The sequence below is a fragment of the Trachypithecus francoisi genome, unplaced genomic scaffold (assembly GCF_009764315.1).
Source record: "Trachypithecus francoisi isolate TF-2019V2 unplaced genomic scaffold, Tfra_2.0 Lachesis_group17, whole genome shotgun sequence".
Classification (NCBI taxonomy): domain Eukaryota; kingdom Metazoa; phylum Chordata; class Mammalia; order Primates; family Cercopithecidae; genus Trachypithecus; species Trachypithecus francoisi.
Window position 1 is genome coordinate 53,040,210 of NW_022681462.1, and position 20,834 is coordinate 53,061,043.

Sequence of the window (20,834 nt, forward strand, 5' to 3'; positions counted from 1 at the left end):
ACTGTACACAGCAATATAGAAGGCATTAAGTAGCTCCAACTGAATAATGTTCACATTAGCCAGAATTTTAAAAACTCTTTGTTGATAATATTTTATGGTTATATTGATCATCACATACATTTATTTCTAATCGCTGGTTCTTTTTAAAGAGTTTAATAACAAATTACTCAACTGTAGTAACAGACTATTCAGAGGATTTTATAATTCAACACAGACAACAGTATGTGAAAATAATTTTTAAATGGTTAACTTTATTTTATGTCTTGCCAAATAACATATATCATATATGCTGTAATGTTCATTGAAATTAAAGATTCCATGAGACAAGTTTAAGTTGTTCATACTAAATATTTTGTAATGACATTTTAATCTTAGAATACTACATTTTTGCTTGTTGAAAACACAGTTGAGTAAAATTATTTCAGTGTCAGACATTTTTAGTAACACAGTTGCTTAGCTTTCAGAACAGAAAGTTCCTTTTTCACCCTACTCTACTACTACTATTCTAGTATACATAGTCTTAAGAACATATAGCATCTATTGTGCAGTATAAGCATTATAATTTTTCTCTTCTATTAGTATCTAATACTAAAATTAGAGTATTCAAGTTTAGAGATGGTTTTTTCATTAGAAAAGTTTGTGCGGTCAATGCGAGAACTAGGGCTTCCAATCTTGCTCAGCCAGGACTTCCTACAAAAAACAGACAAATAAATAAAATTAGCATACAAAGTATACATGGATCAGCTAAAATGATCCCACAGTAGGTATTAATGGGAGTTTACCTTTACTAAGCAACTTTTTGCATATATGTGATATTTAAACTTGTTTACATTGTATATATCACTCTAAGAATACCACAGAGTATAATGTATAATTAAATATGGACAAAGAAAATCTAATAAATTAAGCACAGTCAATTCCTGATGATTTTACATTAGGGTTATCCCCCACCCCCCAACTTAAAACACTCCAAGGCCACTGTTACCTAGCTCTTATACTCAAAACGATCAAAATATTTTTATAAGGAGCTTAGTAATAAAAACAATTCACTATTGTTTCCTCATTACTCAGCACGTGGTAGATGTTTCATATATTTGTGTATGTAAATATATATACACACACACACGCGCACACAGACATATATATGGTGAGAGAGATCCATACTAAAAGAATAAAGAAGAAACATAATTTTCCAAACACATTAAAGTAAGAAAAATTGCTCATCTACTTTTATGTATTCAAATACTGTTTCTTATCACAGATTAACAAAGTGATTGCATTAAAGGACAAGTTGAATGCTCTGAAATATTTTTCTGATTATTTAGTGCAATGGTTTATCTTATTAGTGATATCCATATATTTAATTTATGCATTAGAGCACTTACCCAAGATGTTTCCTATATGGTTCGGGCCTATTGTATATTGCTGACATCTCAGATAACACTGAGGACTTTCCAGAATCTTTCTACCTATTACTAATTAGTTGGGATGATAGATCTGTTGGGACTATGGGTTTATAAAACAAGGCTGTTTTATACAAATGATGGCTGTTATATCTGTTGCTGTTGTAGAAACATCCTATGAGTTTCCTCATATCCCCAAATTATTTCAGGTTGTGAAGCTAGGGCTGTATACAGCTATGCAGTATGATATGTGACAATCTTATATAACATTAGATTTAAAATATTTTTTAGGTTAGCTGAAAATTCCTCTTAATCAGGCTAGAGAAGAATTCCAATGATTCAAATTGCTATTGTGCTTTTTAACCCTTTATTTGGATCTTATTTGTGACAGTTTAACTGGCTGAGGTTAATTTAGACTTCTTTTTCTTTAGCTCAGTCAGTTGAAATCTTTAAAATGAAAATTTCATGCATTGAAGGAAAAACTCAGTTCTTATGAAAAGGAGCTGATAGCTTCAACCTTACTAGTCACATCTTCTTGAAACCTCCTAGAAGAGAGAGACCACAAATAATACTGAAAGCTAAAATTTATTAAGCACTAACAACTTTTTTATTTGGGAGTGGGGGGACAGGGTCTCACTTTGTCATCCAGGCTGGAGTGCAGTGGCACCATCATGGCTCACTGCAACCTTGACCTTCAGGGCTCAAGTAATCCTCCAGCCTCAGTCCCCCAGGTAGCTGGGACTACAGGCATGCATCACCACACCTGGCTAATTTTTTTTGAATTTTAGTAGAGACAAGATCTCACTATGTTGCCTAGGCTGATCTCCTGGCCTCAAGCAATCCTCCCTGCTCAGCCTCCCAAAGTGCTGGAATGACAGGTGTAAGCCACTGCACCTGGCCAAGCACTAACAATTTGTTCGGCACTATGCTAAGTTCTTTATGTGTCTTTCATTCCACATATGAACCCTGTAAGTCATAGGCTATTATTGCCCCCAGTTATTGATGAGAAAAGAGAGGCACTTAAGAGATAGTAACTTGCACAGGGTGGTTAGCAGGGTGGTTGTGAGGAGGATTCGGATTCTGAGTATATTTTGAAGATATAGTAAAAGTAGATTTGCTGACAGATTGAATGTGGGTGTGAGAAAAGGAGAGGAGTGAAGGATGACACCAGAGTTTTTGGTGTGAGTAACTAGTTGGATAGGTTTGTCATTTACTGAAATGGAGAGACTGTGAGAGGAGCAGATTTGTGGGAAGGGGAAGATCAGAGGCTCAGTTTTGGAATGTTACATTTGAGATGTCTGTAGACATCCAAAGCGAGATGTTGAGTAGGCAGCTGGACCTACAAGTCTGGTTAGAGGAAATAAAATTTGGAATTTGTCAGCAGGTAGACAGTATTGAAAGCTGTAAGATTGGCTGGGATCATCAAGAAAATGAATCTAGATAGAAAAGATAGGTCCAATGACTGTACTTTGGGGGTTCTCCAATGTTAAGTGCTCACGAAGCAGAGGAAGAACCAGAAAAGGAGGAGAATAAAGCATCCAGTGAGGTATGAGAAAAACTGGTGCCCAGGGAGCCCAATCAAGCCTTCAGGAAGTAGAAAGGGATCCACCAGGCTGATGCTGCTGGCAGGGCCAGTGAGGTGAGAAATGAGAACTGGCCATTGTGTTTAGCCACATGGATGTCACCAGTGACCTTGGCAGGAGCAGTCGTGGTGGCATGAAAGCCATATTTGAATGGGCTCAAGAGAATGAGAAGGGAGAAAATGAAACCATGGAATCCGAGACTAGGACTACTGGGCATTGGAACTGCAATGACTAATCCACCTGAGCTGATAACTCAATGTATTGACCTAGTTGAGATACCTGCCTGTATCTTGTCCTCAACATCAGGGACTTCTTCCCCAGCCGAAAGTATGGCCTGGAGGAATCTATGCCACTGATGGGGCAGATGGTCATGGTGTTGGGAGGCTGGGCTCTGCTTCCTCTGGGGGAGGATGGCCACTTTGTGTCATGGCTTCATATATGCTTCCCCTGTTGCTAGGAACCACTCTGCTTGATCTGCCTCCTCACTTAGGAGTGTTCTGGTCACCTGTCACTTGGCAGGCCCTGAGACCTCACTCTCAAGTGCTGTTTTTGCAGTCAGCCTTTGGTAAGTGTGGCTCAGGTCTAAAGATGGCAGAACTAAGAGTTATCCAAGCAAAAAAATAGTCACAAAATTTCACAAAATTTATGGCTGATGAGAATGTGTGTGAAATATACATATATATGTGTATATATACATATACAGACACGTGTGTATGTATACATACATATAAAATCACTCACCCTTAGTGTCAGAGCCACATAATTAAACAGTACTAGTTAATACAATTCAATAAATATTTAAGTAGGACTTTACGCAAATCATTCTAGATACTGGAGGGCATACATAAAGATTTAAAATGGAATTCCTTCCCTCAGTAACTTACATTCCAATAGAAGAGTCTGGAGAATAATAAAAATGGCCATAATGTTAAGGCAGAATATGATGGGCAATGTGATTTATATTATACAAAGGGAGAAGGGAATTGGGGGGTTAACCTGGTTGAGGTTCTCACAGACATCTTTGTGACAGCAATGGCATTTGAGCTAAGTTTTAAAGAAGATATCAGTGTTTTTCCCCCAAATCTTAGAATGGGAAATGCCAATTTAAGCATGACAGAAAACCAAGAAGCATAGGAAAAATGTTGGTAATGTTAGCAAATTTTAAAAATTCAAAACACTTGAATAACTGGAAGAACATCTTAAAGCCAAACGAACAGCAAACTGAAGAAACTTATTTGCAACTTTCTTACTATATAAATGGTACTTGAAAATTAATATACATATGGTATATGGTATATTACCAATAAGTATGGCTGTGCAATAGAAAAATGTGCAAATAACACAAGCAAATGAAAGGGAAAGAAATATAAATAGCCAGTAAATAATATGTAAAAACATTCTTACTCATACGCATAATTTTTAAAAATACAAATAAAGCAAGAATAAGCCACCATCTGTCACTTATGGAATGGTAAGTTTTAAAAGCTTGATAACATTCAGTAGTGGCAGTTAGGGTGTAGTTAGGCAATGTAGAAAAGAGGCACTTTTCTACATTGGTGATGGGAGTGCAAATTTGTACAGCTTTTTGAAAGGGCAACTTGGTACTACCTAACAAATTATTAAATGTTCTTGTCTTACAAACATACTGTCATAAGGAGGGTACCCTGGGATTCAGGCTCTGAGATGATTAGCATGAAGTTAATTAGGGAGTGCTGTCAGGTTTAACAACTTGTGGAAGGCAAGGAAAGGAGACAAGACTGGACTGAGGGAGAAGCTGGGCAATGATGCAGTCTCTATGAAGACCTTGGCCAAGACTTAAGGAGCTCTGAAACTGAGAAGACCCTTCAGAGTTGTCTCAAGTTAAGGTGAGAGGGCTGGTCTTTATATTCCCCACATTAACCCAGTCGTTAGAGGAGAGCTGCCCGGGGAAGAATACGTGAACTTTAGTGAGGTTACTTTCTTCTGCTGAGGCAATTCCTGAAGAAGGCTGATGGCTAAGGGCCATCTTCCAGCAGCACTCCTGGCATCTGGGGGACTGAATCCTTCAATCTTGAAAGGGAATCTGAGTAGCAGATCAGTGTCCTTTACACATACTCTCATAAGTAGGCAAAGGGAATGAATTGAAGATTCAAGCAAATGAGTGGTAATTGATAGAACAAGGCCCAGAGCAGTCAGAAGAAACAGGATCAAGAGATAAGTAGGCTCATTAGGTATAGAAAAGAGGACACATTTTCTCTGTATGCAAGAGAAGACAGTAGATTTTAAAAATTGGAGAGCAATTTGGATAGCAAGAGGCATTCACATGAGATAGCTTCCATTTTCTCAGTGTGTGGGAGATAAAGTAATTTACTGAGAATAAGTGGGGTGGAGGAAGAGTTGAAGGATTGAATAAAGTGAAAAGGTGTAATAATCACTAAAGGAGTTGACAAATGTTAAAGGAATTGTGAAAGAGCAATGAGGATCCTTAAAGTTAGTCTAGGTGACCAGGGACCTGCAAACACACCTGCCTGCAATGCAGTGTGCTCTTCAGATGCCTGTCCTGCAAGCAGTGTGCTCTTCAGATGCCTGTCCTGCAGCCAGTGGGGCTTGGGATCAATGCCTGGGCCAGAGTTTTTTCAGTAGGGACAATCCATTTCAGAGGGCAGATTTAACAATTCAATCAGATGTTTCCTGGAGTGGGTGAAGGAGTGTGAGCCTCCAATCAGATGTTTCCTGGAGTGGGTGAAGGAGTGTGAGCCTCCAATCAGATGTTTCCTGGAGTGGGTGAAGGAGTGTGAGCTTCCCCATCCACCAATCTGCAATGGATTTCTCTTTCGCCCTACTGCTGAGCTAGCTGTGGTCTTTGGCTTTCTTTTCTTTTCTTTTTTTTTTTTTTGAGATAGAGTCTTGCTCTGTCGCCTAGGCTGGAGTGCTGTGGTGCAATCTCGGCTCACTGCAATCTCCACATCCCAAGTTCAAGCAATTCTGCCTCAGCCTCCTGAGTAGCTGGGATTACAAGCATGCGCCACCATGCCCAGCTAATTTTTGTATTTTTAGTAGAGACGGGGTTTCACTGTGTTGGTCAGGTTGGTCTCGAACTCCTGACCTTGTGATCTGCCTGTCTCGGCCTCCCAAAGTGCTGGGATTACAGGAGTGAGCCACCGCGCCCAGTCGGTCTTAAGTTTTCTAGGGTGACCATTGCATCTGGGAGCCTCTGATGTTAGTATCTTGATATCTTTTACCTTGGACTGGTCATATTCTCCAGGCAAGATACACCCTATTTCCTGCCTAGAAGCTATGCATCTGGTTATATGTGCCCTGAGAATCTGGGAAGAAAGTTAAGGCCTCAACATGCAGGGATTAACTTTTGATAAATCCCTGTCTTCAGCACTGCATCATTTTCTTAACTGTGTCTATAAAAATGAAACTCTGGCTGGGTGTGGTGGCTCACACCTATAATCCCAGCACTTTGGGAGGCTGAGGCAGGTGGATCAGTTGAGGTCAGGAGTTCAAGACCAGCCTGGACAACATGGTGAAACCCCATCTCTACTAAAAAATATAAAAATTAGCTGGGAATGGTGGTGTGCACCTTTAATTCCACCTACTCAGGAGACTGAGGCAAGAGAATCGCTTGAACCTGGGAGGCAGAGGTTGCAATGAGCCGAGATCGCGCCACTCCACTCCAGCCTAGGTGACAGAGTGAGTGAGACTGTCTCAAAACAAATGGACTCTGGCTTCTGCCTGAGCAGGCAGGGCAGCTGCTCTCCTGTTTGACATGGGGGACAACTGCTTAGTAAGCAGATTTGGAATCAGTACTCTTATTTTTAGCCCTACCTTCATGCCCACTTCCAGTGGCCTGAGCCTTGAGGGATTTCTACTGTGTTAACTGGACCATTTCTCTGCTTTGGAAGCCTGTAATGCTTACAATCAAATTTGCATTACCACCTGCTCATGTGTTTTCTAGTTTCCAAAGTTTTATTGCTGTAGCTTTATCTCCCATTTTTTGTCCTTGTGGATGCTTTTAAGGGTTTTTAAAAACCATTTTTACTGATATTTAAGTAGGGTTGAGGAGGGAGCAGAGGCAAATGCATGTGTTCAAAATATGCCATCTTTATATGAAAGTATGGCTTTATCCTTTATATTTAAATCTTTCATACATCTGGTATTATGTGATTGCCTTATATGAAAAAGATGTCTTAATTTTGAATAGACATTTCCCCCAGCATCTTTTACTAAATAATTGATCCTTTTCTACAGATTCCAAATGTAACTGTTATACTAAATTTGTGCATATGCCTGAGTCTGTTTATAGGCATTCCATTTGACCCCATTGACATGTTAATCCCTAAACCAGTACCAAACTATTCTAATTATTATAGTTTTAGAATATATTTTAATGTCCATTAGTCCCTGTACCCTCACCTCATTATTCTTCTAGTTTTAAATGTCCTTTTTTGTATCATACATTCTATTAGAGTTTAGTATAATTTTATCCAATCCTTTCACATCCCCTTTTAAATCTAAAATTAATTTGAAGAGAGGTGGCAATTCTAACATTTGTCATCAAGAGTGAAAATTTACTCCAGTTTTGCTCAAGTCTTTAAGTTTCTCACTAAAATTTTATAGTTTGTTTAATTCAGCTCCTGTGTATTTCTTGATAAATTTATACTCAGTTATATTTTTCTTGCTATTTTGAACAAGATGCTTTTTAATCATTGTTTTTAAACAAGATACAGGAAAACTGGTGATCTCTTATATTGTAATCAGATGCCTTACTGAACTCCTTTAGTAGTATAATAGTTTTTATCTTTCTTGGGGTCGCTAGGTAAACCACCCCATGTATTTTTCCTGAATTATTTCCCCCAAATTCATTCTGCTAGTTCATTTTATCACATTCGCTGGACTGCATAATTTTTTTGTTTGTTCATTTTTTGTTGTTGAGATGGGGGTCTCACTTGGTCACCCAGGTTGGAACGCAGTGGCACGATAATAGTGCACCGTAATCTCGAACTCCTGAGCTTCAGCAATCCTCCCATCTCAGCCTCTCAAGTATCTGGGACTGCAAGAATGAGCCACCGTGCCTGGCTAATTAAAAATTTGTGTGTGTGTGGAGATGGAGTCTCAGTATGTTGCCCAGGCTTGTCTTAAACTCCTGGGCTCAAGTGATCCTCCCACCTTGGTCTCCTAAAGTGTTAGGATTACAGGTGTGAGCCACTGCACTCGGCCACATAATTTCAAATTTCTTAGGCTATCCAGCCAGTTTGACTACTTGCCTTTCAGAAAATTTCTACAGTAAGTGTGCAAAGAAAGAAAAAACAGGAACAGTGTTCACCTACCCAAGGAGCCAACACAACCACAATACACTGCTCTGGTTCCAGCATATTTTACCTATAAGTTTAGTTTACTCAATAAATATTGAATGGATGGATGGGTAGGTGGATGAATTATATTTGCTTGAATGGGACATTCAAGCAAATGTTAATTGAAGTCTAGTATTTCTGTGGTAAATCTGAATCAGTTTTGTGTGCATATATCTTTCAGGTATTTCTATTTAAGAAGGGTTGTCCACTGACAAGCTTACACAAACAAAACAGAAGGTTCAACTAGTAAAAATGAACGGATAATAATGTAAACTGGAAACTTCTGTTGATAGAAGTCAGGTTGTTTGATAACCACGTGTCCCTCTTCACTCTAATATATTTTACATGCTTATGTAAAGGTTTTGAAAATGAAACTAATTTTTGTCAAGTCTAATTTTATTCCTTTACAAAAATCATGTTGCTTTTAATTATGAAGTAACAATATAAGGAGATTTCACTATGGATGCATTTTTTCTATGTTTGATGAGGATCATAGACAGTGGTGAAGACAATTTTTTTTATGGAATGGAAAAGGACAATGATCTTGGGTGTATTACTTTTAATTATCCCTCAGGCCACCTTTGCATTAAGAAATAAATAAAATACGGTGCTGATAAATGTTAAATGACCAAGGAAAAATCTATTTGTGTAATAAACTAACTGTGCTATATTTTTTGTTCCTATACAGGCAGTCACCAACTATTGGTCCCCTCAGGGTTTCCACAGCATTCTCATTCTTTAGTACAGATGGCACGTATTTAGCCATCAAATACAGTAAGCACCACACATTTTTTGCTTTGGAAGCCAGCAGAGAGGCCAGCTGTGGCCTTCTAAAACGCACTTAGGTTTCTGCCGTTCTAGGGCCTCCTCTTTGACTGCCCCTATGTGAAAACGGCCCCACCCTACTCTGTTGCGTGCATCCTGACAGTGATCACATTCTGTAATTGCTATGTTTATGTCATTGTCTATGTGTTTATTATATGCCTCTTCCACAATATAACACAAATTCTAAGAAGGTGGCAGGATCAGGCTGGGTGCCATGGCTCATGCTGTAATTCTAGCACTTTGGGAAGCGGAAGCGGGCAGATCACTTGAGGCCAGGAATGCGAGACCATCCTGGCCAACATGGTGAAACTCTGTCTCCACTAAAAATACAAAAATTAGCCAGGCATGGGGGTGAGTGCCTGTAATCCCAGCTACTTGGGAGGCTGAGGTACAAGAATTGCTTGAACTGGGGAGGCGCAGGTTGCAGTGAGCCGAGATCACGCCACTGCACTCCAGCCTGGGTGACAGAGGGAGACTGTCTCACACACACACAGAAAGAAGGTGGCAGGATCGGTCTTGCTAGTAGATTCCCAACACCTAGCATGATGCCTGCTGATAGTGGGTACTCAATAAATACATATTCATAACTATGTACAATTATAGGTCAATTACAAATAAAATAAAACTTAAAAAAGAAATATCCCCCGACCCCGAACAAATAAATGTATATTGAATGAATGAGCCTTTGTCATCTGCCTGCCTTCTTCAGGTCTACAGCTTCCATGCATGGTAGGAGGGCAATTTCTAGGCACCTATACCATCCACACACAGAAAGGAACCCTGAATGCTACTTTTTAACTCTTTGATTTTTATCTCACAAAAAACAAAACCCTCACTTTTTAAAATACTCTGCAAGTTAGAGAAATATTTGCTCTTATTACAGAAACTCATAAAATATTTTATTCATGGTAGTCCCTTCTGAAGAACACAAGCAATGACTATATTCCTGCTCTTAAAGGACATTGGAGACCTATGGATTCAGGGACCTAGTGACCCGAATAGAAGCAGGTGAACCAAGACTACTTGTGCAATTGGTTCATGTATCTGTACCAGCCCCCAATATTATTGCATTTTTTTGTACTTGTGAGTTTATTCATTACATAAATATACATGGTAACTGGCTTTACCCAGAGTTCAAGGTAATTCTTACAACACCACAGGAGGGCCAAGTCCATCCTGCAAGCCAAGTCATATGACATGCCATCAGCTTCTGTCAAGTCCAGTGCACAGCTGTATATGCTCAACTATATAGTATAAAAATCCTTAGACATTTTTCCTTAGTATCTCAAAGATGTGCAAACATCTATTGTATTTATTGTATTAACTCAGGATATTTTACTCCTTTTTTTTTTAAGAGACAGGGTGTTTGTCACCCAGGCTGAAATGCAGTGATATGATCATGACTCACTCTGGCCTCAACCTCCTGGGCTCAGGGGATCCGCCCGCCTCAGCCTCCAGAGTAGCTGGGACTATAAATGTGTGCCACCACATCTGGGTAATTTTTTTTAAAAATTTTTTTGTAGAGATGGTATCTCACTATGTTGCTCAGGCTAGTCTCAAACTCCTGGCCTTACGCACTTCTCCCACCTCAGCCTCCCAAGAGCTGCAATTACAGGAGTGAGCTACCATGCCCAGCCTCAAGATTTTTAAAGAGGAGAATCCTTTCTTTCAACATAATCTTGCACAAAGGCTTCATACTTACAGTAGACAAGTTTTTCTCTGAAGCAAGGGAATGGTTGGGGGCATATGTGTGTACTGGTGTGTATGTCCACCTGCAGATACCACCCCGCCTAGCCCTCTTGCTTCTCTAGTTGTACTGCAAGCACCTCTGAGGAATCCCAAGGGTTCTGAGGAACTCCATTTGAAAACTGCCCTATTAATCTAACACTAAGCAAAAATATAGTGGAGTAGAATATATGAAGAATTCACCCTGTGTAGAAATGGAAATCAACATAGGACTGTCTTTTCTATAATTCGAGTCAGTTAGTATTTCCTGTGTAGTAAGCTCCTGGGATAATATAAAAAATTCCATTTAATATCCTTGTCTGAAACAGAGGTGAAATTAAAGCACTAGAAAGCTAACACTATCAATAATTCATAGTAGTTCTATTTCCTGGGACTAAAGTGGGGTGGCATAATCCTTTCAGATGTCTCTTCAGCACCAGTATAAAAGGAAGACCACAGCAAGAAAGGAGACGGTAAAAAATTAAAATAAAAAAATAAGACAGATAGTGAATTAAAAGCTAATGTGATGCATGTTGGAAAATACTGACTTGCCTGTCAATTTTAAGCTTTTAAACTAGCATTAATAATGGAAGGATAATGGATAATATATAAAATTTTTGCCATTCTCCTTTCTTTAACAAGTTTCCTTATTCAGTTACATGTGGGCAAATAATACCATAGACTCCTTTATTATCAAATGTTTTAATGTCTGAAATATTTGTCAGATATGTAGCCCATGATTAGTGAGTTCAGTGATTATCCAGGGAATCCTAGAGCATCCATAATTAACCTAAGACCCAGATTCCTCATTTTTAAAATGATGATACTTCTACTCACCCCACTGAACTATTGGAAGGATTCGAGAGAATGTATGTAAATCACTTAATGCAACATCTGGTCATTAATAACTATTATTACAGTGTAATTGTTTTCTGCCTTTGCCAAAGATGGTAGACAGCCTGTTTAGCAAGCTCTGTGACCCTCAGAGTCACATACTTCCAGTGCATCTCCACTAGTAAGACCTGTTGGTCTTGGCAGAGGCACTTCTCATCTTGCAGTGGAAAATGGCCCATCATTCAACCTCCTCGGCTGGGTGAGAGTCTGGAAGAGCCACTCAGGTTTGAGCTATGCCCAGGATTCTGAGAATCAGCTAATTGAATCAAAGGGCCTGGGAGCAGAGACGGCAGAACAAGTGAGGGTATGACTATAACCTGTAACTTCCCTGCCGCACCACAGCTTCTAGGTCAACACAGTGACAGATATCCTCTTCTTGCTGTTTTATTTGGTGGAACAGAATAGGTGCTGGCACAGTGGTAATGGATGGAAGTAGACTTTAGAGTCAGTATGCTTAGGTGTGAGTCCAGCTACTACTTGTTGTGTTGGACAAGTTTCTTAAACTCTTAGTGCCTCATCTGTAAAATGAGGAGTATACTGCCTACCTCACAGAGAGTTGCTGTGAGGATTAAATAAAATAATCTGTAAAGTGTTTAACACTGTATCAGGAAAACAGTAAATGTTCAATTTTAAGCTAATGTCAGGGTATAGTCAGGGTACAGTAGCAGGTAACTAAAACCACCTTTGCTATTTTAGAATGGAATTTAATATAGGGAATTAGGTACTTACAATATAATTGGAAGAACTGGAATAAAAAATCTAGATTGGGCCTGCTGGAGCAACTCTGCAGAATTGACTGCTAAAGTATAAATGTTAAAACTGTGATTCTCATACAAGTATAAAATGACAAGTCACAAATATTTAATACAGTAATTAATAAGGGAATCTGTAAGATGTTAAGTCCAGTTCAAAGGAGAATTCAGAGATAAATACACAATCAGAAATGTTTAAATCAACTGGTTAATAGATGCAAAACTGGCAAAAATTCTACAGGACAGCACTGTCTGAACCATAATGCAAGCCTCATCTGTAATTTAAATTTTCTAAGAGTCACATTTTAAAAAGTAAAAATAGTTAAAATTAATTTTAATAATATATCTTATTTAACCTACTCTATCCAAGATATAATTATTTGAAGATGTAATCTATATAATACATACAATTAATGAGATATTTTTACATACTTTTTCATATTGCATCTTTGAAATATGGTATATATTTTATACTTATAAGACATCTCAATTCAAACTTGCCACATTATAAGAGTTCAATAACCAGGAGGAGCCCAGGAGTTTGAGACCAGCCTGGGCAACAGAATGAGATCCTGTTTCTTTTATATTCAAATAAAATTAAAAAGTAAAAAACAAAACTATTTGGATTTCTATAGCTTGCTGCAAATAAATTTCTACCTTAGAGTTGTAAAATAGTGTAGTTAATAGGAAGTCACCAGTGCACACTCCTATAGAATTAGAAAATTCCTAAAGTTTCTACCAGACAATATTAGAATGCTCCTGGAAGACACTCCCGATCTCTATGACCCAATTTCAAGCCTTGGACAATTTTTCCTGATAGGCCTATTAGGGGAATCAGCAGACTGCCAGGAAAAATATTGAGTATGAATATACTACCCTATCAGTCCAGGTATCAAGAAGGCACCACCAGAATTGTTGGCCCCAGAGCCACATGGGCTAGATCCTCACACCAGCTAAATGGATGCCTCAGGCACTGCTGCCTCTCTGTCCACTGAACTCCGTTCCAAATTCAAATTTCACAGGAATACCTCTGATTAATAATGACTAAATCGTATTTGAGACCCTTGCTGCAAAGGCAGTCAGGAAATGTAGCTCCTAGCTCTCCAGTGTCTGCAGTACATGAAATATCCCAGGAGGAGTCTGAAATAGAGGTCGACCAAGCCAATATACCACATCTTCTGCAGCCATTATTCAGTTAAGAGCTTCATGAAATTCTTCACTCTGGGATTCAAAGGAGTTATATTTTTTTGCTGGTCTGTATGGTGGCCACACTTTTGTGGACCCTTTCTGATAGGGTTCTCAGCACTAGAACAGCATCCAGAGGAACACTAACATTGAAGGGTCAGGTGTAGAAGGAGAAGGCAACAGAGGACGTGGAGAAGGAATGACCAGAGAAGAGGGAGATGATAGCCACCAGTGTGTGCTGTTAGGAAACCCCAAGGTATGAAGTATTTTAAGAAGGGAGCAGTCAGTGTCCAAACGCTGCTGGGACCCAGGTAAAATAACTGAAAAGTGCTTTGGGGACCTCAGCAAGCTCAGCTTTAGTGAAGTGGTGGGGGTGGAAGCTAGATTTGCATGGTTTTAGAGTGAGGGGGAAGTGAAGAATCAGAGACTCCAAGAATAGATCATCTTTCGAGCTGTCTGCCTGTGAAGGAGAGGAGAGAGAGCAGCTGTATACATCTTTATGGTTCTGTTCTTGGCAAGGCAAGCCTGCCTAGATTTTGAATTCAATGCCTTCCAATATTTACAAGTGCCTTTGTCTCAGAAGAGCAATATTTGAGGAAGATTGCTTTAAGGACACCCAGTCCGGGATGTTCTCTCTTCCAGTTATGTTAAAGTCGACTCCTACGTGAAGGCAAATGAAAAATGAGTTGGCCAGACACGCCTGCGTTTTCACCCTCACCCTGACCTCTCCACCTCCCCGCAAAAATGCTCCTAAACAAATTGAGTTGGGGCTGGGGGGATGCCGTTAGCTGATAGAGAACTACTAGATAATTTACTGCCAAACTGTGACCCACTCATAGCAGAGGTCATTATTTTAGGCATCACTTAAGCCTTGTTCCTGGCTCTATTTTATGTCCCCACCCTTGTTTTTATCCCTTTTCCCTTTCAAATGTACACGCTCTTGTTTTATACACGCTTACAAATCACTTTAAATCCTGCTGGGAACACAGCGAGGCACAAACATAAAAAACTGTGTATTTTCCCCGCTTGCTGATACTGTTTCTTTGATTTTGTAATGGAAATAGTAGGGATGGGGGAAAGGATTTATTTAAGGAGTTTTGCTTTACAGCCGACTTTGCTAGATACTTTTTCACTGAAGTGAGGCATGCAACGTTCTATGGTCATAAAAACCATGTCTTCAAGGCATCAGTCTCTGTGGCCATGGACTCCGGGACCAAGCCAGGCAGCCGGGGTCTCACCCGGGGAAGCTTCAGGCTGCATCGATCGCGGGGCGGCGGCGGCCGGGCACCCACCGGCTCCGACCTCTGCGCAGAGGGGAGTGTGCACGGCCTCAACGGGAAATTCATAAAGCGTCGCCCTGACAGGCCTGATTCAATTTGTGCACAATTGAGTCAAAAGAATAGTGCGAAGGTGAGATGGAAAGGCGGCTAACGACACAAGAACCGCTAGAAGAAGAGATGTGCTAGATGGAAAAGGAGAAGCAAAAATTACCTTTTAATGGAAAGACGACTGTTGGGCTGTATGTTAGACGCTGGCTGTGTTGAGCATATTACATGTGGATAACCCTGAAGATGGCGGCTCTCAGAATGCCTTGAAATATTTGACAAGAATCAAAAATAATGAAGCCCTTCTTTTGGACATGTCTCATCATTAGGGAAATGGCTATCTTTTGAACCTCCCAGGATTTTTTTTTTTTTTTTTTTTAGATTCTCCTATGTGACTCAGTTCATAGGAGGCTCATGATGGGAGGTAAGAATGCCATAGCAATGTTTTAGTTGTAGGTGGCTGCCTGTAAATGGCACTTTTATATGATAATATTTTCAATATTTTTTGGGCACAAATGTGTTAAATGCTCACAAAAATGCAGTCTGTTATGTAGACAGAGATAATCATAAAAAACGTTTTCCTTTTTGTACTCATAAAAATATGCCAGCATGTTTTTTTTTTTACAAAAATATAAAACAAAATAGAAGGTGAGGAAAAAACATGTATCTTCGTAATAATCGCTGCAGGTTATAAAACAAAGTCATTGCTGAATCCCAATAAAGGTGTTTCTGCCTGGATTTTGAAAACTAAAATTGGGTATAGAATTGTCACCCTAGTAACAAAGAATTTAAACAGCGTGGGCCTGTTGGTTGACTTAAAATTACTGTACTTTTCATAAATAAATCTAAGTTATTAACAGCTTGGTGAATTTTTGACAAATAAGAGGACATCATCAATATATCTAAGTTGCCTATCTAGTGGGAGGTGACAAAGTAGAAAGAAGGAAGGATGAGAGGCTGAAAGGGAGAGGAGAGAAACATTTCATGGAAGAGGTTGAGAGACATGTAATTTGACTCTAAGGTGTGCTTAATTTTGCTGACACCATTAATGATCAAAGAATATCTAGCAAGCAGAATCAAAATGTAATTTAACTTCATTATATTATATCTCCCTCTTTTGAATTGAAAGCTACTTATATAATTGATAACTGTCATTCTTTAGTTTTCCAAATGACTTTTAGATGATGAGGTGGCTCTATCTTGGGATACAAACCCAGACTCACCAGAGTGATAATTTGGCTATGAATAGAATTAAAATCTGGGGTCACAGAAGTTACCACCATGAAACTAAATCCGGTAGGTGAGTCCTGCTGTGGAAGAAACTGGACTCCCTGAGATTGGGTCTAGAAAGTGCAGTTTGGACTTGGCAGTCATCCAAATAAGGCTTCAACCGTTGGGAGCCTCTTCTAATTGCATACTATTTTCTGCTACAGCTAATGTACATCACAGAAAGAAAAAAACTAGTTAGCAGCTTCCTATAGGATCCTACAAGGCACTGTTAACATCGGTGGAGCTGCCAAAGCTCTTCACTGGTCAAGGAATTGATCCTAAAAGCTTTCTGTGGAATGATCAAGTTTAAGGGAACAAACACAAGATTTCATAGGAGATCAATTTATAAACTAGAATACCATGCATCATTTATAGTAGGCAAATATATCAGCCATTTATAACACAATTTTCCTTTTGAGGGAAATGCACTAATGAGACAATTACATTAGATTGTTCTTTGTCTAGCCTAGGTGAAACTTGGCCTAGAGAATATATATAATTAGAGTATCCTTTTCCCCAGGAAGCACTGAAGAAATAGTAATATGGCCCACCTTCTTAAAAACTACACCACCCACTGCTTTCACTTAACAAATCACTACCTCAGACAAGTTAATGAGGCTATAGTTTTCTTTTTAGTTGCTTTGTTCCTATATGGAGGATATGCCTTGGTCACCTCCAGTATGCTGAAACACATTCCATTCAGTCTGTTTCTAGGGTAAAGAAACGGGAAAGCCTATCACTTCGTTGTACCATCTTCACAGACCGCATCTTAGGCAGCTTGCTGTGAAACAGGTGATTTTATTTCCATTTTGGAAGGCAACAGGTCTGATATTTTCCCTGGATAGAGGCAAGGTGAAGGGAACAAAGCCCTCTCTAAACTGTAGCTACACCAGTGGCAGGGCAAGTGCAAGAATGTCCCTTTTCCACAGAGGGAACTAACCCAAAGGAAATGACTGAAAGGGTCATTATGTTCTCCAAGACAATCAAGGAAGCAGCATAGAGAGTCAACATGCTGATTAGGGAATGTTCCCATTACTATGAGTGCTGTTCAAACTACCTTCACACCTAGAGATAACAAACACTGTTTATCCTGCTTAAAGTCTGCAATTTGGGCAGGGATCAACAGGGAAAGCTCCTCTCTGCCACACTTGCCAAGAGCAGCTCTGAGGCTGAGGAATAACTGGAATCACTTACAAGTCTGGCAGGTGATGCTGGGAAAACTCAGTCAGCTGGGTTCTGCAACAGCTCCAGCTCCTCAGCCGTCTCCCTCTATCCCTACATGACCTCTTCAGCATGATGGCTTCAGAGTAGCCAGACATTTTATGTGTTGTCACAGGGATCCAAAGGCATCTCCAGTAGGGCCAGGCAGAAACTGTACTGCCTGCTCTAACCTAGTCTTGGAAGACATTCAGTGTCACCTCTACCACATTCTATGAGGTTGATGTCACTCACTAAGGCTGGCCCATGTTCAAGGGGAGGGAAATTAGATCCCACCTACTGTGGTCTGAATGTATCCCCCAAATTTCATATGTTAAAATTTAATTGCCAGTGTGATAGTATTAAGAGGTAAGGCATTTAGGAGGTAATTAAGTCATGAGGGGGAGCCCTTATGGATGGGATTAGCCACTTATAAAAAGGGCTTGAAGGAGTAAGTCTGTTCCTTCCATTCCTTCCATCTCTTCTGCTATGAGGTGATAGAGTTAGCCCCCTCTGGAGTAAACAGTGTTCAAGATGCCACCTTGGAAGAAGAGATCAGGCCATTATCAGACACTGAACCTGCCAGCACTTTGATCTTGGACATCCAAGCCTCCAGAACTGTGGGAAATAAGTTTCTTTATACATGACCCAGTCTAAGCTATTTTGCTATAGCAGCACAAATGGACTCACCTTTAGTGAGAATAGTGTCAAAAAATTGGGGAACATGTTTTGAAATTACCAGGGTAATTTTATATAGTTAAATAATTATGTGATAGTATACTATTTATTTACTAAGTCATTCATTCACAAATACTTATGGAGCTTTTACCATATACTGAACGAACATTGCTTTTTAAAGTTAAAAAATTCTAGATATTGTAGCCTGAGAAAACTCACATTTGGATATGATTTTATGTATTGAGAAGGTTGTGTTTTGTTTTAGGCCTGTCTTTGAAAGTGCTCAAACCAGCACAAAATGTCAGATGAGGACAAATCCGTTTAGAGAGGAGTATAATCTAAACACTATAAATGGACTTTTATTAGAATTCATTTAAAACCTGAGAAAATGGAAGTATAAATCTTTAATCAGTACAATTATATTCTAGAAAAGTTATCTGTTGCGCAAAATAGTATAAAAACAGATAATCTTTTCTACTAATTTTATATTTTCAGTTGCCTGGTATGTGAAAGCAGGATTGTTCTCTGATAGACATAGATGACTGTATTAGGGTTAGATTTAGCCTTGAAGCACAGTAATAGTGGCTTGAAGAAGGTAGTTTACAGAGAGTCCCTGAGTTAGAATGGTTCAACTCACAATTTTTCGACTTTCTCGTTGCTAACATGATAAGCATTTAGTAGAAATCTTGCTTCGAATGTTGAAGTTTGATCTTTTTCCAGGCTAGCAATATGCATTGATATTCTCTCACAATGTTGGGCAGCAGCAGCAAACCACAGCTCCCAGATCACGAGGGTAAACAATGGATACTCTACAGTGTACTGCATTGCCAAAGAATTTAGCCCAACTGTAGGGTTGGTCTTGAATGCCTGGTCTCAAGAAATCCTCCCACCTTGGCCTCTCAAAGTGCTGGGATTATAGGTGTAAGCCACTTCGTCTGGCCCTGAGCACATTAAGGTAGGCTTGGCTAAGCTATGGCATTCAGTAGGTTAGGTGTATTAAATGCATTTCTGACTTACAGTATTTTCAACTTACAATGGGTTTATTGGTACGTAACCCTATCAGAAGTTGAGAAGCATCTGTATTCCTTTATCATATAAAAGAAGCCTGAAGGTGGGCAGTCCAGAACAGGTATGATAGCTCCATACCTTCAGAGACCTTTCCAACTCACCACTCCACGATTTCTAGGATATTGTCCTCCATTCTCATCACCCAAGATGGACGCTAAAGTCCAGTCATCACATCTGTGTTCCAGGCAGCAGGACAGAAGAAGGCAAAGAGGAGGAAAATGATGTATGTTTGCAGTATGTTAAAAAGGTTTTCTAGCAGCCGCCACACAATACTTGTGATTACATCTCATTGGCCAGAACTCAGCTACAAAAGAGACTGAAATGTTGTCAATGTAGGCCTTAATTCTGAGAGGCTATGTGCCCAGTAAAATCCCATGTATTACAATAGAAGAAGGAGAGGATGATTACCGGAGGACAGCTAGCAGTCTCAGCCACAGGATGGAAATTGAGTGCTCTGTTTTGGACACAGTAAGCATGAGAAGCTTTTTAGACACCCAAGTTAACAACAGAATTTAGGGGAGAGATTGAAACTGGAATTATAAATTGGGAACTGATTATAGAAGATATTTAATGCCACAGGGCTAGATGGCAATACCTGGGTATAAATGGAAACAGAAGAGAAGTGGTCAGCAAGAGGAGCATCCCACAGAATAGGCTGAGAAGATGCAGCGAGTGAGGCAGAAGGAAAGCCAGGAGACCATGGTATCCTAGAAACCCAGGGCTATCGTCTGAATGTTTGTGTCCTCCCAAAATTTGTATGTTGAAACCTAATTCCTAATATGTTGGTATTAAGAGATAGGGCCTTTGGGAGATGACAAGCTCATGAGGATCCCAATGGGACCAGTACCCTTACAAAAGAGGGCCCAAGGGAGCTTGTCAGCTCCTTCCACCATATGAAGGCACAGCTAGAAGGCAAAATCTTTGAAGCAGAGCTGAGCTGTCACCAGACACTGAATCTGCTAGTGCCTTGATCTTGAACTTCCCAACCTCCAGACCTGTGAGCAGTAAATTTATGTTGTTTATAAATTACCCAGTTTACAGTATTCTGTTACAGCAGCCTGAAGAAACTAAGATGCTCAGCAAAGAAGGTATTTCAAGAAAGGTGTCTCAACAGTCTCATGGGCTGCTGAATGTTTAAGTAACACAGGCCAGAGAGCCGATGACTGGATTTGGCAAGTTAAAAGTCAAGGACACTAATTGAGTCTAGTTACAATGGAGAGGTAAAAAGTAAAGCCCGCTGGGAGGGAATGAAGAGAAAAATAGGTGGGTGAGAAAGTAGAAACAGTCAACATAGCTTTATCAAGGAGATGTGCTGGAGGGCTGGAGATGATCTAGCTCTAGAGAATACCTTTTAAAAAACAATTGTAGATGCAAGAGCATATTTGTGTGCCTATGGGAATGATGGGATAAAAAAGGAAAAGGTGGTGATGTGGAAGTGAGCAAAAATAGAAGTAGCAAACCAGGATCCAGGGTACAGCTGAGTCACAAGAAAAGTGTACGAAAAGGAGTGACACAGAGACACACAGAGTTTAGACAGGAGAATGAAATAGGAGATAAGAATTAGACAAAGAAGTTTTTTCTTTTTATTTCA

General features: G+C 39.6%; 1 protein-coding gene across 4 annotated transcripts in view; it reads right to left on the bottom strand.

Annotated features, from left to right (window-relative positions):
• Window positions 1–231: 231 nt before the first annotated feature.
• ACYP2 (acylphosphatase 2) overlaps window positions 232–20,834 on the bottom strand; it is a 205,053-nt gene continuing 184,450 nt past the window's right edge. For 3 of the 4 annotated variants that reach the window (XM_033175712.1, XM_033175711.1, XM_033175713.1), the window contains one exon: window positions 232–690. In XM_033175712.1, the coding sequence (XP_033031603.1) occupies window positions 576–690 (115 nt within the window). In that variant the 3' untranslated portion in view covers window positions 232–575. The remainder of the gene's footprint in view (window positions 691–20,834) is intronic. The other variant, XR_004428298.1, reaches the window with a different exon arrangement.